A 17577-nucleotide genomic window follows, 5' to 3' on the forward strand; every position below is an offset into this window, starting at 1 on the left:
CACCGGGTCAGTTCTACTGTTTGACATACAGAACATTGAACACAGCACAGTTAATCGTTCTCTCAAAAGCAACTTTCGAGCAGTGAATTGTGGCATAGTCGACGAGGGAATCATGAATTGGTTTTTACATGAAGAAAGGCATCATATTTTGGCTGTGTTTGATTAGGAAAACGATCATTAGTAAGTATGAGTGCCTCGGGTTTGTATAGTCTCTCCAGTAAAATTGTATTGCTGGTGACACAGTGGAGATTGAAATACTCATCTCTGTTCAAATCAATTAAACAGAAACCATCTATATACAGTATACCCCAGCATTTTCAGACATCCCAAATTTAAGCTCATTTGCAAGAATAACAATGCTGTGATTAAATATTTGCCCCCTTTGTGATTATTGCATATTTGTAACACTGAACAGGGTCAGATCTTTAGTAAAGTGTAACATTAACATTAGACAAAGGTCAAAAGTAATATTACTTTATTTGAAAACGGCCCCTTAATCCTAATAACCGGTTTCACGAAATTTAGTAGCCATAACTGCAATCTTTCACATTGCTGTAGAGGAATTTTTGCCAGCTATTCTTTGCAGAACTACTTTAATTCAGATAAATTCATAGGTTTGAAAAATGTGTTTGAAAAGTTGTTGAAATAATATATCGGTCTGGAAAGGGCTACAAGCCCATTTCTAAGGCTCTGAGCCCCCGCCGAAACAAATGGAGATACTTTGAAAAGGAGCGAATCTTGCTCCAAGGGTCCAGTGACAACACATCCTGGAAGTCACAAATGATCCCTGAAGAACATCCATAGGCCTGCAGGCCTCTCTAGCCTCTCTAACGACTGTGTTCATAAAAAAGACACTGGGCAAAGAAGGGATTCATGAGAGTGTAGTGAGGTGGAAGCCACTGCTTACCAAGAGAAACATCAATGCTCATCTGTCTCTTGTCTGTCTCACATAATATGCATGTCCAGTTATCTGTCCACGAACTGAGTCTGAAGTGCAATTGGATTTGTAGCGAGGCAACGATCAAAAACTACAAAAACACAAAATCAATTCCGCATCTAATTGCCAAAAAAATAATCAAAGGTTTTGGAGTGGTCTAGTCGAAGTCCTGACATGAATCCAATACAGATGTTGTGCCAGGAAAAACTGAATGTGCTTTGTGTTTACTGAGGTTCACTTTGTCCAATATTACATTTTGCCTAAAGATCTGAAACCATTCAGTGTGAGAAATATGTAAAAATAGAGGAAATCAGGAAGGAGTCAAACATTTTTTCATGGCACTGTACAGTATATACTTTTCTGTAGTTTGATTGATTGATTGATTTAATTCTGGTTAGACCTAATTTTTTAAATACAGAACTCTCTCCAAAATAGCATACTTTTTTTTCTTTCTTTCTTGATGACAGAAGTATGATATCATAAAACTTGCCTAATCCTACCTTTTTTCCCCTCTTTCACTGTCAAATAATGGTGTTCATGTGACAAATGCTTGAATTATACCAGTGTTTATTTGCCTTCTGCCTACTGTACCATGTCTTCTCTGTCAAGTCATGGTCAGTGACGTGGGCCTATGTCTTCTCATCAACCTCGTATAATCCTGTGCTTCCCTGAATTTCTTTTTTTTTTCTTTCCTTCTTTTCATTGGCTCAGGTATCATGACAAACAGGAAGTCACCAGTAACTTCCTGGGAGCTATGTGGCTAATTTCTATAACCTTCCTCTCGATTGGCTATGGAGACATGGTACCTCACACATACTGTGGAAAGGGGGTGTGTCTACTAACTGGAATCATGGTATGTCCAACTCATTTACCCTTCTCTGTGATGAACATTGTTTTATGTATTCTTGAAAGTATTTTTGTGACAATACACCTTTATGTATGGATAGAATGAAAAAAAATAAAAAATATATAAAATATTTAACTGCAATGTATTTGTTACAAGATCCTCTGTCTGCAGCATTTTTTTAAGTTCTTTTGAAAATTCAGTTGGTGAGAGCTCATTTTAAATGGATGGTTACACTGGTAGCCAGCATAAGCATATTCATGTTACAATTAACCAGTGAAATAAACAATTAACATGTGATTAGCACCACCAATCAAAAAATATGTCTGCATTTTATTTAACCATGGACATGAATGCTGAAAACATAAGTCAACACAAATGAGTCAAAACAGCAAATCTTCACAATGGGGCAGGAGTATGTTCACTTATTATTATTTATTTTCCACAATTTAATAGCAGACTGCCTGCTTACTTGCGCAAAAAGGCATAATGTAGTTCATTGGTGACAATGTATTTATTAATGTATTTATAACACGATTAACTTTGTGGTAACCGTACAAATAGGGCTTTAAAATAAGGTATACTGTAACCTACATCTGGTAACAGATGAATAAAAACAAAAAGGATTGTGTGCGTTATTGTTTGGGGAAGCTTGTCCGTGTAAGCTGATCGAAAGGCAGGCGGCCTCATACCCTCTGTTGTAAAATCAGATATAAGGAGCAGATTAATTATTGAGGGGAAGTATCCAGATGGCATGCAGGCTGAGGCAGGGAAGGTAGCCGGACCGGGGTGGGGGGGGGGACCGTGACAACCCTCACGGGGCACTCAGAGGCAATCGCAGGAGAGCGGGTTAGCAGGGAGAAGAAGGCTGGGGACAATGCGCAAGAAAAGTAATACCAGGAGCTCAGCTGTCAGCCTTTCGGTGGCCTTCTGCATTGATGCATGTACCTCTGTTTTTTATCAGGGCCTGTGGTTCTGTGGCTGTTGTGGTTGTTTAAAAAAAAAATGTAGTTTAATATTCCTCAGTGTAGTTTTGTTCTTGTTTGGGTAACTTAGTTTAATGTTCAATAGGGTAGTTGACAGGTTTTCAATCAAGCCTACTTGTGCTTGCTGTCTTCCTTGGGACTGTACTCTCCCCTACGGGGAATTACTGCGCTTTTTCCCCCCGAACTTCGCTCCTGCGTGTGCATTATCTGTTAAATACTAGTAAAGTGAATGTCAGGTAAAATCAGGGGTCAAGTAATGTGCTGAAAGCACAGTTGCTCTGACTTCAGATAGCGATGCTTTATGTTTGTGTTATTACAGTGCGCAAGGCTTAATTAGTGAGGTCCTATTGTTACTGGTAAACATTAATACAATACATTTTACATCCCTGAAACATCAACCGGCAATGGAGAACATGCTGATGTGTGCTGATGTGACTTTTGTCTAGAGCTACTGTTGTGAGATTTTGCTTAACAAGTGTCCCACGGGGCATGCACTTGAGCTAAAGATAACCACTAACTCTGTGATATTGGTTGGAGTAGGTCTTTTGTTGGGTGTAATAGTTTGTGGTCCTAGTTGTTTGATTCCGTATGGAGTAAAATAGACATGAGAAGCAACTAGCGCTGAACTGAACCATCTTATTTTGCAACAGTCTACATGACTAGTCAGGACTATTTCCATTAAAAAAAGTTCATGAAAAATATTCTACGGTAAATGATTAAAATTACTGAAAAAACAGACTCGTCAGCTAAGGAGACACTAGACATACAGTATGTAAACATGCCCGGTTCAGAGACGGACTCCTGATATTCCCCTCTCCCCTCCTAGGGGGCTGGCTGCACTGCCCTGGTCGTTGCCGTGGTTGCCAGGAAGTTGGAGTTGACCAAGGCCGAGAAACATGTTCACAACTTTATGATGGACACACAACTCTGCAAACGAGTGAGTGAAAATGATTCATGAAGAAGGCTCTTTTGCAGTCGCAGCGGAGAGCCCTGTGTATGCAAACTGTCAGCTATTGTACTGACAGTTTTATCAATATACCATTACCTTGCATTACATTTGTTTCTGCAGATATAATAATAATAACAGTGCCTAAAAAGGTACAAATGCTTGTCGCTGGGGAGGCATGTACACACTAGGTACATAAAATTGTACCCGTAACCAACAATGTATAATTCATTTGTACCTTTTTTCGCTTGAATTTACTTATTTGTAACCCAAAGAGAAACATTACTGTTCTATATTTGGGAAATTTGATTCTTGAAGAGCTAAAATTGTACCTCCAATGTCATTTTATTTTCTGAGAGTGCAGTTTCTCATTCTGGTATCATAGTCTCATTGTAAATAGAATAAATTAGCCCGATTGTGAATGTGTGTTTTGCTCCTAGCTCATGATCATTTGTGGTCAAAACATTGCGATTAAATCAGGGAACATAAATTCTTCCAGAGCCTGGATATTTTTCCGTTTTTCTTCATTGCACTCTTTATTTTACAGCCCATTAATTACTTAGTATTTTCTGTGTAAATTCCAGGTACTTATTAGGTAATTATTTAGATTAAAAGAGGAGTACTATGAAACGGGCTGTAAAACATACTTACATAGTGCTTACATATGGTACTTAGTGATTTTGTTTCATAGTACTTACCACTGAAATCAAAGTAGTTACCTAATAATTACAGAAATCACTGTGTATTTACCCAGTAAATACCAATTAACAGGCTGTGAAATAAAGCCTACTCTTTTTATTCAGCGTTTGGATGTGCACACAATTATTTTCCTCTTTGTCATTTATAGCTGGGTCCGATTGTGAATGTGTGTTTCCTCTGTCCCATTTATAAATGGTACAAATGGGTTTGATTGTGAATCTGTGTTTCCTCTGTCCCATTTATAAATGGTACAAATGGGTCTGATTGTGAATCTGTGTTTCCTCTGTCCCATTTATAAATGGTACAAATGGGTCTGATTGTGAATCTGTGTTTCCTCTGTCCCATTTATAAATGGTACAAATGGGTCTGATTGTGAATCTGTGTTTCCTCTGTCCCATTTATAAATGGTACAAATGGGTCCGATTGTGAATCTGTGTTTCCTCTGTCCCATTTATAAATGGTACAAATGGGTCCGATTGTGAATCTGTGTTTCCTCTGTCCCATTTATAAATGGTACAAATGGGTCCGATTGTGAATCTGTGTTTCCTCTGTCCCATTTATAAATGGTGCTAATGGGTCCGATTGTGAATCTGTGTTTCCTCTGTCCCATTTATAAATGGTACAAATGGGTCCGATTGTGAATCTGTGTTTCCTCTGTCCCATTTATAAATGGTACAAATGGGTCCGATTGTGAATCTGTGTTTCCTCTGTCCCATTTATAAATGGTACAAATGGGTCCGATTGTGAATCTGTGTTTCCTCTGTCCCATTTATAAATGGTACAAATGGGTCTGATTGTGAATCTGTGTTTCCTCTGTCCCATTTATAAATGGTACAAATGGGTCTGATTGTGAATCTGTGTTTCCTCTGTCCCATTTATAAATGGTACAAATGGGTCCGATTGTGAATCTGTGTTTCCTCTGTCCCATTTATAAATGGTACAAATGGGTCCGATTGTGAATCTGTGTTTCCTCTGTCCCATTTATAAATGGTACAAATGGGTCCGATTGTGAATCTGTGTTTCCTCTGTCCCATTTATAAATGGTGCTAATGGGTCCGATTGTGAATCTGTGTTTCCTCTGTCCCATTTATAAATGGTACAAATGGGTCCGATTGTGAATCTGTGTTTCCTCTGTCCCATTTATAAATGGTACAAATGGGTCCGATTGTGAATCTGTGTTTCCTCTGTCCCATTTATAAATGGTACAAATGGGTCCGATTGTGAATCTGTGTTTCCTCTGTCCCATTTATAAATGGTACAAATGGGTCCGATTGTGAATCTGTGTTTCCTCTGTCCCATTTATAAATGGTACAAATGGGTCTGATTGTGAATCTGTGTTTCCTCTGTCCCATTTATAAATGGTACAAATGGGTCTGATTGTGAATCTGTGTTTCCTCTGTCCCATTTATAAATGGTACAAATGGGTCCGATTGTGAATCTGTGTTTCCTCTGTCCCATTTATAAATGGTACAAATGGGTCCGATTGTGAATCTGTGTTTCCTCTGTCCCATTTATAAATGGTACAAATGGGTCCGATTGTGAATCTGTGTTTCCTCTGTCCCATTTATAAATGGTGCTAATGGGTCCGATTGTGAATCTGTGTTTCCTCTGTCCCATTTATAAATGGTACAAATGGGTCCGATTGTGAATCTGTGTTTCCTCTGTCCCATTTATAAATGGTACAAATGGGTCTGATTGTGAATCTGTGTTTCCTCTGTCCCATTTATAAATGGTACAAATGGGTCTGATTGTGAATCTGTGTTTCCTCTGTCCCATTTATAAATGGTACAAATGGGTTTGATTGTGAACGTGTGTTTCCTCTGTCCCATTCATAAATGGTACAAATGGGTTTGATTGTGGACGTGTGTTTCCTCTGTGCCATTTATAAATGGTGCAAATGGGTCCGATGGTGAATGTGTGTTTCCTCTGTACCATTTATAAATGGTGCTAATGGGTCCGATTGTGAATCTGTGTTTCCTCTGTCCCATTTATAAATGGTTCAAATGGGTCCGATGGTGAACGTGTGTTTCCTCCCCCGCGTGGCAGGTCAAAAACACGGCTGCTAATGTACTCAGGGAAACATGGCTCATCTACAAACACACCAAGCTGGTGAAGAAGATCGACCACGCACGGGTGCGCAAACACCAGCGCAAGTTTCTGCAGGCCATACACCAGTGAGTACCTCGGGCCGAGGCGCGGCCGCCCGCCTTCGCCACGTTACCGTAGCGTAGCGCGAGCGCATTGCGGTCCTGCTCCTTTAGTAATGCTCTGCACTGTTCAGAAGTTTGCCGCCCTGTTTGTATTATTATTATTATTATTATTATTATTATTATTATTATTGGTGCGGTATATACTTATTCACCGAGTAGCGTGATTGGATCCTTTTTAAATGTAAGATGAGTATATGAGGGTACCCGCTCGACAGAGGGATGTGCGTTTGGCTTTGTCACTAACCGGGCCCGTTTTTTTTTTTAATGTGAAATGTATCGCTCTCCAGCCGTGCACGATCCTGAGCGTTATCTCAAGAGGTGCCGTAGAGTCTGTTCCGGCAGACCGTTCCGGCTCCTGCCCTCGTTCAGGGCTGTTTCTGGGGCCAGCCTGTTGTTGCTCCTGCGCTGTCATGGCTGACTTCTCCCCCCGCGAGCCTGTGTAATCGGGGATCTGAGTGGAGGGAATGACCCGATGAGAGCTGTGCAGGGCGTAAAGCTGTGCCACACCTGTAATTTTGTTCTTCCAGCCATCAACCACCAGCCATCACAGTCGAGCAGGAAATTCAACTGTACAGGCTGCCGATCAAAGTCTCAAACGAAACAGATTCTAAGAAGAAGCCCTTAAGAAGATACAAAGAACGCTCCCTTCCTTTGCATCTGCTACAGATTCTGATGCTCTAACTGAATTATACATTTACTAAAATACATTTATGTTTCCTTCACAGAACGTCAACCCCCATCTAATTCATAATGAATTTACCTTGCCCCCAGTTCCCCCCCCGTATCTTTCACCGTGCGGTGAGAGATGTAATAGTTGACCTGTTTTTTTTTGTGTTGTTGTGGGTTTTTAAACTTGTACTGTGTTCTGTCTTTGTTTTGCTCGATCACTGCAGAGCTCAGAAGTAAGTTGCGTCTTCTCTGTTCTACCTCTCCCTCCTCTTGTCTTTTTCTCAAAAAAAAAAATCTTCTGTCGATGTTATCCGGACATGATTGACATGCATGAGGTTTGAAGCTGGATGCTGATCTTGATATTTGTCTCTGTTTTTCATTTTTTTTCTTTCCATTCTCTGAATGGAGTGAAAAAATAAACCGAGGGTACGAAGTCATGTGATGGTAGCAGGGTGCCTGAAGGAAAAAAATGAAACAGCATCTTTTGAGCTTCAAATGCGTCAGCTTGCCCAGAATCCATCCATCAACAAACCCAGTCCAGATCTCCATACTAACTTGTATTGACAGCCCCACCCTTGCCCCCTTGACTACTGCTGCTCTCAAACGAAAATCTATCACGAAACCTCAGTTCAGGCCCAGTCCAGGCCTCGATTGATATACTTTTCACGATGGCAAAATCCATACCGTAAACAGCCTTCAGTCAGCCATATAACAGGCATATTCGATCTGTGAGTCGGAGGGGCCCGGTGTCTCCATTCACCGCGGGTCCCTGCCCCATTCTGCGTCTTTCCCTCGAACTGGAGGCCCATTTCGCTTACATCATGACTGTGAGAATTCGATGTTCTGCTGAGCACATCAATTTATATTTAATGCATTTGGACCGCAGTTTTATTGAGCTGCATAAAAAATTCCTAACCTAATGCTCACACTCGTAAATTTCATTAAATGCGCTCCCCACACCTGAAAAAGTAGAGTAAAGTCATACCGCAGTTCCCCGGCTTAGGCTCAGGCTAAACACCACCTATCGGGCCCAACACACACACCTGTGTGGGCCTGGATTAGATGCAAGCTGCTATGGAGTTCTGGCTTCAAAAAAAAAAAAAGATGCTGACCAGTTCTGGCCCTCCCAAATCCGGCAAGGAATTTTGGGAGCTCATTGTGAAAACCACCGCTGAAGGGGCAAGGGATGGGATGGGATGGGGAGGAAGGAGGGAATTTGGGTTGTGTACTCTCATACAGCTTCCATCGAGGCATGGTACAGTGCGGAAAATGGGGTTCGGGGGGAGTGTTTGGCTGGGCCCTTACATTTGGAGTGTACTCTTATTTTTGGGGTAATTATCCGGTAAAGGACATAGAGGGGAGGGGGGGGGGTTAATTCCAGGCACTGTATTACGATCACACCACTGCATGGTAATTGCACACTTCATGGATTGCGGAGAAGCGCGCTCTCTCCTAATCACACTGGCATGGAGCCACACTCCGGCGAACTCCAGCTCATTTCACCCCGGCCATGCGGAGCTGATCTCAGCTTACCGCATGCCTGTCGCCCCACTCTGCGACATCACCGCAAGTCAACAGGCGTCATCCACTTTCTGTTCTTTCAAAAACCTCCTTTTTTTCCCCAGTCATGTGTGCCACGTCTCTCTCTTACTTTCCTTGCTTGTGTTTTGAGCCTGGCGTGTTTTTCTCTCTCTCTCTCGTCTGCTGTGGCCCAGTGTGGGGTTTGTGACGCTGAGTGGGGTGACCGATGCAGGAATGTGAAAGTCATCTTACTGTCGGACTGGACGTGCGCCTCAGTGAGGACTGGTTCTGCGGGTGCGGACAGAGCGCTTGCATGGCGGCGTGTTGTAAGAAGCAGCGTTGGGCCTGACGAGAGTGTGCGAGGTGGCAGTTGACGGGCGCCGGGATCAAAGTCAGGTCTCTTCTGTGTAATTAGGGTGAAAGGCAGAAGGAGGGCGAGGAAGAGGATCCGTGTGTGTGTCTCCGCTGAGCTGTTTTTGGTGGAATTACATGGTGTTCAGGGCCAGGGAACGCTGTCTATCCTGCGCATTTGAGATCAGATAGCGGAAGAACTATTTCAGGATTTCAGTTTTCATCACCATCGTCATCATCTGAGCGCAAACGCACTAGCCTTCCTTCTAAAGAAAGGGCACACACGCAAAAAATACAACCTAGCGTGAAACCGATCCTGTCAGCCCTTAGACTTATGCACCTTGGCATTTCTGTCGAACGTCTGCGCGACAAAGGATATTTTCAGTAAGAACTGCCGTACAGTTGTTAGCTTGACAGCAACAATTAAACTCAATGATCACGAGACGCGTTCTGACAATATTCCGGTCCGTTCGAGCATTAAAAATGCTTTCAAGATTACAGCCGTACTAAAACCGTTTAATCAATGGAGAGGGCAACGGACTAGAAAGAGGGGAAGGAAGGAGACGAGCTGGTGGATTCAGGGAAGAGCGTTCCCTGACCGCTGTAATGAAGTCACATTTAAATGTCTTCAGAAATTCCGTTCGGATTCAGCAGACTGGAAACCATTCGGGGGGCTCTGTCTGTTGCCGTTCCTTGTACTGTGACAAATTCATTTCCGCAAAAGGTGCTCGCCGATGCCTCCTTTTTAAATTATTCCCGGGAAGGGGAGAAGAGGGTGCTGTTGGGAATGCCTTTGCTCCAGGGATTCCCAAGGACAGTTAAAGGTACAAGGCGTTGACAGCATATTAATAATAAAGTGAGGCTTAATTGATTTGACCACTGAAGGGCTTTTACGGGGAGATTGCTGGTGTGCTGTTTATGTGTTATTTTTAGCCCGGTGGCTTATCCTGCTGAAGTGAACCACAGCCCAGCGCCGGGTGGCTTCTAATTGGCTGCTGCATCACCCGGGGAGACCCAGGGTTGCAGTCAGCATGGCTGTCAATCATCTGCCGGGATCACTGTGCTAACTGTGCTAACATCGCTCTTCGGCGATAACTACACAGCGCAACTGTGCTGAGAAAAGAGCTGTCTGCCGACCAGCACCGAGCGCCAGTGCAGGGGTGTGACAACCCTGCTGTAAAATCCAGCTATGCCAGCTTGACCAGCTTGAGAACTGCACTGGTAAAGCTGCTCATAAGCTGGTCTAGCTGAGTATGGGCTGGTCAACCAGCTAGTGCTGGTGACCGGTCAATCAGCTGTTTTCAGCAGGGAAGCCTACAGACATAATTTGGGCATTCCGCATTAGGATAAAATTATGATAGCATACCTTTTCTTATTTATATATTTTTTGTTGACAAACTATCTTCAACATTCTCACGTGTAATCGGAAACGATAATACCCAAAACACTTTCCCTTGCTAAATCACAGGGGATTTAGGCCCACTTCTTTGCCTTAACTATACGTAAACGGCACACGGCTCCCAGGTCTCTACGACATGAAAGGGGGGTAGCCCTGTAGCACCAGAGCTACCTTCAGCAGTAATTAAACGTGTTGGTAACATATTACGAGTCTGCTTCTGCTGCCGCTGCGGTCCAGCGTGGACAATGGCCCGGTCAGAGGCTTTCAGGTCCGTGGCTTTGTTCCCGGTGTTAAAGGCGGTAATCAGGAAGGTCTGTGACCTTACGGAGAGAGAAACAATGAAGCGCTCTTCAGCGGGCTCCGTGTGCTCCCATCTCCCCCCTCCTCTTGCCCTTTCTTTCTGGCCGCATCCCTTTCCGGGTTTTGTGCTCTCGCTAATCAACCGGGCCTTTGGGAGAAAAACAACACCCCCCCCCACCCCCCCATCCCCCCATCCCCCCGTGTGTCCTAAGTGCTTCTCTGAAGAATTTCCGCGTCGACTTCAATGGGCATTGAAACCGGGGGTTAATGCCTAATAGCTCTCAGCTCTCGTCCTATTTTAAGCGTCGCCGGGGAACCCACGCCCAGGTGTTACGGCGTGTCGAGTGTAGCGGCTTTATCGGCCCCATCGTGTTTATTTTTCTGGGGCGTACAGCCCTGCGCTGTGATTGTGTTATCAGCACCAGAAACTGTTCCGTGCCCAGAACGGCCCGTGTACAAACAGTGCGCAATTATACGGCCTCAAATTTGTAACATTACTCCACGGCATGTGATTGGATGTAAAAGTGAACCACTCTTGTTTTTATTGTTGCAGCATTTTAAATGTAACAATCCCTAAAATCCTTCAGCTTGCCAGTGGCTTACTGATATTTAGATTCATATTTTGAGGCATACTTGTATTGCCTTTGCACCCTCAAGTGGTGGTTTGGTACATACAGTACATTACTTTACATTACATTAATGGCATTTTAGCAGACGCTCTTATCCAGAGCTACGTACAGTTGATTAGTCTAAGCAGGAGACAATCCTTCCGTGGAGCAATGCAGGGTTAAGGGCCTTGCTCAAGGGCCCAATGGCTGTGCGGATCTTATTGTCGCTACGCCGGGGATCAAACCACCGACCTTGCGGGTCCCAGTCATGTACCTTAACCACCGTTACAGGCCACCCCCGGTGTATACAGTATGCATACACATCTAACTGCAACAAACCCAGGACTTGTATAATACCTTTGATAGTAATGCTGGGATGGCCATTTCTGTTGAAAGATATATTGAAACGATGAACATCAGACAAGCTTTCCTTAAGATGATAAACTGTTTAGATCGGTTGGGAAGAGCAGCATCCAAGGTTAGAAAGCCTTCAAACCAAGGAGGTGGACACACAAGGCACATGACAAGCCAGGCTAGTGTATACACGATTAATACATTAAGCTAAATGCTTTTATTGATTTTCTTGTGTGTGTGTGTGTGTGCTTGTGAGTGCATGTGTGAGTGTGTGCTTGTACCTGTGTGTGTGCATGCATGCATGTGTGTGTGTGTTTGTGTGTGTGTGCGCGTGCATGCTTGCGTGTGTGTGCATGCAAGTGTGCATGCGTGTGTGAGCTTGTACGTGTGTGTGTGCATGCATGTATGTATGTATGTGTGTGTGTGTGTGTGCATGTGCATGTGTGTCCATGCATGTGTGTGTGCGTGTGTGTGTGTGTGTGTGTGTGTGCGGGTGCATGTGTGTGTGCTTGTATGTGTGTGTGTGTGCATGGGTGTATGCATGTGTGCTTGTATGTATGTGTGTGTATGTGTGTGCGTGTGCATGTGTGTGTGCTTGTATGTGTGTGTGCTTGTGTTTGAGTGTGTGTGCTTGTGTTTGAGTGTGTGTATTTGTGAGCGTGGAAAACCACTAGCGTAAGCGCCCGTTTAATTTGTGCTTCATGTTTTGTCCATTTCTCATGGCTGTGCTCCTGAATAATTAATCTAATGGACCTCTCCATGGAGTATATTAATCTGACAACCACAACCATACACACCACGTCTTCTGTCTTTTTTATTTAAAATGGGGACAAGTTTGCAGTTTTATGCAGATCTACCCCAGTTTCATACTGCTGTTTTCCTCAACGACTATATTTTACTACTATGCTATATTAAACTGTACTATTCAAATTTTACTTATGCAAAATACCCATAAAGATTTATGATGGGTAAAGTGGTCTCGCATGAGTTGTGAAAGAAACTCACGCGTGGTTAGCAATGACTTAATTCATCATAAACAGTAGAGAATGAATGACTTCTCTTATTCAATCAGCCCAGTTTATTTACATTGTATGTAAATAAGATAAGACTGCCATTTGCCATAATGTGTATTGGTACACATTTTTTCAATGTCCAAAAATATTAGCAATGCTAGCAAATGCTAGCTGTGTCACATGAACAAAGGTGACATTTCCTGAATGATTTGTGGTCTGTAAAGACCTACGTAGCCTACCGTCATGGTTCTGGTTTGATTCCCATGTGTTGACCTCCAAAGTGCTTATTCTTTAGTAGGTATACAGCTGTGCTGATGGATAATTTGTCAAAATGAATGGTACGCCAGTTTCCCTGGAAACTGGTGTCTGAGAGTGATAGACGAATACAAAGCACACACAAGGGTATATCAGCATTTCATCAGCACCCTGACTAAACTCAGCTAGCTACTGTAGCGTTGCTTACTGTACTGTACATCCTGGCTCCCCAGGATGCACTTTCAGATCTAAATATGGTAGCTAGAATTCTGCTGTGTGCTAAAATGGACGCTTTGCCTATCTATCAGCGACTGAGTCAGAAATATTAAATGGTGAGGCTTCTAAACTTTTATGCTCATCGCCTGAAGGCTGTTCTGTGAGTTTTGGCCCTGACTGCACTGCACTGCAGCTTCTGAAAAAACAAGCAGGCCCTTCAAGGTTTCTCCACTTGATTCAAGTGTGGGGACTGCTTCACATCAGTGTCTGTGTCTCTCTGCAGTTTAGTTTGTGTGGGAAAACACTCGGCCAGTTTTACTGTATACGGCTGATTGAGATCTGTTTTCAAGACCAGGCTTGATACGGTGCTAGATACTGTTTAGCTTTTGGCAAACTAAGCAGTTAGTACACTTTACTCGTAGGAAAGGGCCCGCATTGCTGCTCTGAGTGGCCTGTTCTCGCCATTATATTATATTATGTTATGTTATCTAAAATCTGAAATTAATTCAATCCAACCACAGTGTGGTTTAACATGGAGCACCATTCAAAAACACCCACCACGCAGTTGCAGAATTAATCCGTCTCTTCATTAGTGATTTGTTGGTAGATCCCAATTGACAGAGGGAAGATAGGCACCATTACACTTGAATTATTATCCCCGATTAATTTATTACCAGCTATGGCTCCAATGGATTGACCACATTCTCAGACCTAATGAGTGGTTTCCTTGAACACTTTATTTAATGGACCCCCAAAAAAAAAATTCCCTGACTGAACTACTGAAATCAGATGAATAAGAAATGAGTAAAGGCCCTTTTGCAAACTAACTCTGATTAGCATTTACGCGAGGGAACTAGATGCAAAAGCAATCTTGGAAAACGTTTCTCCAAACCACTCGCTGACAACAAATAAGAATTGTGAACGGCTCACCGTACGAGTACAGCAAGTGTAGTCATTTGTATTTATTTCTTCTGAAGAAATGAACATTGCGCTTCTCATTTTAATTGTGCCTCAGTCATTTTTTTTTTAAATCTTCATTCCAACGTGTGCACTGGATTGCTGCTGAACAGAACTTGACAGGACATTTGATCAGATTTTGATGAGATTTTCAGAGTGGAGACGTATAGTTGGAGAATAATCGGAAGGGCAGTTCCGCGATAACCGACGTTACAAACGCAGTACATCTGCACGGTAAAGTCCAATAACACTAGAGACCGACATGGCTATTTGCTCCTAGTGGAAGCCTATATCAGCCTCTGTTATGGAGCTGCGTCGAACTTTATCGCACAGATATCCGGCAGTTGTAGCGTCTTGTTGCCACGGAATTCGCCGGAAGGTTGTGTTGACATTTCGCTGACGAGTCAGGCTCCCCAGTTCCATCTCGCTGTCGCCATCCTCCCGTCAGCCCCCTTCCATACCCACCTGCCCACCGCGTCGTCCCTCACCTGTGCTCCCCCCCCCCCATCACACCTCCTCCGCCCCCCACCCTGCGAGTGTCGCCCGGAGGGCCTGACAGGGCGCGCCGCCGGCCTGCCAGCGGAGAGGGGGACGCGTGGGCGTAGGGGAGCAGATGGAGAGAGAGAGCGCTGCCATGTCTGACCGCCTCCGACGGGTTGTGTTTCCTCATTCCGCCATTATCCGCCTGGTGGCCGAACTGGTGTGCATGTTTGGTATGGCAGCGTGAAACTGGGGAACGTTTGCATGACGACTGCATCTCCACTCGGGATCTGTCTCGCGTATGCTCTCCTGACTGTGATTCGCTGCTCTCCATCCTCCTGTCCCCCCCCCCCCCCCCCCCCCCAAAACCCACAACCCACCCGCCCAACCCCTCTCCACCCTCCCCTCTCCTCTCCCCAGACTACGCAGTGTAAAAATGGAGCAGAGGAAACTCAACGACCAGGCTAACACCCTAGTGGACTTGGCCAAGGTATGTATACTTCATAATACGGTTTCTTATCTACAATATTACAAGACATCGTCACGTAAGGTTCTAAGTCTAACTGACGTTTTTGAAAAAAATGAATCATAGATATGTTGTTTATTTGGCAGTTTGACCAGATGTTGATATTGTACATTCAGAGTACTTTTAGGGTGTCTGTCATTTGCCCTGTTTTGATGTGTTAGGATGTGAAAGCTTTGATGCTTATTATCTCAAAACCACTCAGAACGCAGATAGAACCTCATAGTTCCAAGGTCACGATTATATAAACGTATTCAGAATTATGTGATATGAACTGTTGAGTAACTCCAACCAACAACTGCATTAAGTGACCGTAGAATAAAATGGGAATCTAAAAGAACAAATGATTTATGAGTATTTGTATTCTGTACGTGCCACAACACTTCGCTGTTCAGCTAGAAGATATTAATCAATATTCTACACCTGAAAGTGGCTTGAAATGCAGCCTTTCAGTTCATTTTAAATGGGCAGAAATACTGTATGAAATCATTTGTGAAGCTGCATAGAGGACCAATATAGAGCATTTATAGTTTTTGGTCGGTATTAAATGGCACTTAATATTGTAGTTATATCTTTCCAATAATAGGAGCTGCAGCGAGTCCATAAAAAAGCACTCAGACACTTTTGAATGCGTCAGTGAAGTGCCCTTGGAGAAATGTACGGATAACCGACGGGAGAGAAGTTGCATTTCCTGCAGTAAATTGCAGATTAACAGCTCAGGGAGAAGACAATATTCATTCCTGTTGATGGCAACTCTATTTCTTGACTGCGCCCTCTATTTTTTGATTTTGCTGCTTGACTTTCTCGAGTAATGTTTTTTTTTTTTTTTTTTTTTCGTTTTTCAGAATCTCTCTTCCTGTTTGGGAATGAAACAATGATGTAAATCAGTGCCAATATCTCTGCCCCAGGGCTGAACATCATCACGCAAAATGTATTTTTTGATAGAAATGTATGAGCTGTGAACTCACTGCGAGCCCTCTCGCGTATAATGTTTTGCTGTGGGGGGGGGGGGGTGTTTGCTGCGGATGTGGGCGGAGCTTCCCCCTCGTCCTGCCTCCTCCCGCGAGGCCCGTGGGACAGCGGAGTCCCCCTGACGGGTTTGCCTCTGCCCTCTCGTCCGCAGACGCAGAACGTGATGTACGACCTGGTGTCCGAGCTGCAGGAGCGGAGCGAGGAGCTGGACAAGCGGATCGGCACCCTGGAGGACAAGCTGGACTCCATCACTGGCAGCCTGCAGGCCCTGCCCGGCCTGCTCTCTCAAGCCATAACGCAGCAGCAGCGGGACTTCCTGGACGGCTTTGCGCACCGGTTCCGGCCGGCCTCGCTGGGCTCGGAGCGGTCCTGGACCCCGACCCGCCGGCGCCGCTCGCCCTCCACGGCCCCGCACACCTCCTCCGACAGCGGCTAGCCTCCCCGCGCCTCTGCCATCCGACAACAAAAAACACTCACCGCCCCGGCTCCAGCGCAGACTGACTCCACCCACCGCAGAGAGACCGACAAATAAAAAAAAAAAAAACAAAAAAAAAAAACAAGACTAAATTAAAGAATTGAAAAAATAAAATAAAAATAAAAAAACGGTAGAGATATGGTTTATGTTTAGCCATTGTATGGCTGTTGAAGTTAGCTTTTTTGTAAAGCCCTTGTATAGTTACTGACTGAGTTCAGGGTGCTGGGGTGAAGCTGGCTATCACACCGGAGAAAATCCTTAAAACGAGACGACGGGAACGGGAAGAGGGAAGGGCCCGCGCTCTGCCAGGGCGGGGCCTCGGAGGGGGTGTGCCGAGGTGGGGACGGCCACGGAGAACCCTGCTCACCAGCCCGGGAAGGAGACCAGGCGGGCGGACGTCCCCCGTCATGTGACCCAGTATCACAGCTTTCCCTTGCTGCCAGCTGCGAGGGCCTTCGGATGCTCTGACGTCAGTTTAAAAAAAACAACAACAAAAAAAACAACCTCAGAGTGCAATAACCGCCAGCCGGGACGCTGGAGACCGAGCGGGGCATTCCTTAAGATGTGACCAATTGTGAAACAGGAAATCATATATACAGTCCAGCGATGCTGACCTAAAACTTTCATACAAAAATTTCCGAAATGTGTGCATTATGGAAAAAATCGGTGCAAACAGCTTTTCGTATGAGAAGAGATTGGCATGTCATTTGCAGTGCCATTTAATTAATGTTGAATACCTTGCATTTCTCAGAGGGACGTCTGTGGGGGATAAGGACCAATGCACCTGTGGGTGGATATACCAAATTGCGTTAGCCCATCAATAGTAGCCAAATAGCCAAAAGTTTTAGTTTTTTTTAGAAAT

At 44.2% G+C, this 17577-nt stretch overlaps 1 protein-coding gene across 3 annotated transcripts in view; it reads left to right on the plus strand.

The window, feature by feature from the left end:
- The window catches only part of LOC133127088 (small conductance calcium-activated potassium channel protein 2-like), a 94160-nt gene extending 77417 nt beyond the window's left edge, over positions 1-16743 (plus strand). For all 3 annotated transcript variants that reach the window (XM_061239722.1, XM_061239721.1, XM_061239723.1), the window contains exons 6-10: positions 1649-1790; positions 3594-3704; positions 6459-6586; positions 15166-15235; positions 16392-16743. In XM_061239722.1, coding sequence (XP_061095706.1) covers positions 1649-1790; positions 3594-3704; positions 6459-6586; positions 15166-15235; positions 16392-16676 — 736 coding nt within the window. In that variant the 3' untranslated portion in view covers positions 16677-16743. The remainder of the gene's footprint in view (positions 1-1648; positions 1791-3593; positions 3705-6458; positions 6587-15165; positions 15236-16391) is intronic.
- The last annotated feature ends 834 nt before the right edge of the window (positions 16744-17577 follow it).

The sequence above is a fragment of the Conger conger genome, chromosome 4, assembly GCF_963514075.1.
Source record: "Conger conger chromosome 4, fConCon1.1, whole genome shotgun sequence".
Classification (NCBI taxonomy): Eukaryota; Metazoa; Chordata; class Actinopteri; order Anguilliformes; family Congridae; genus Conger; species Conger conger.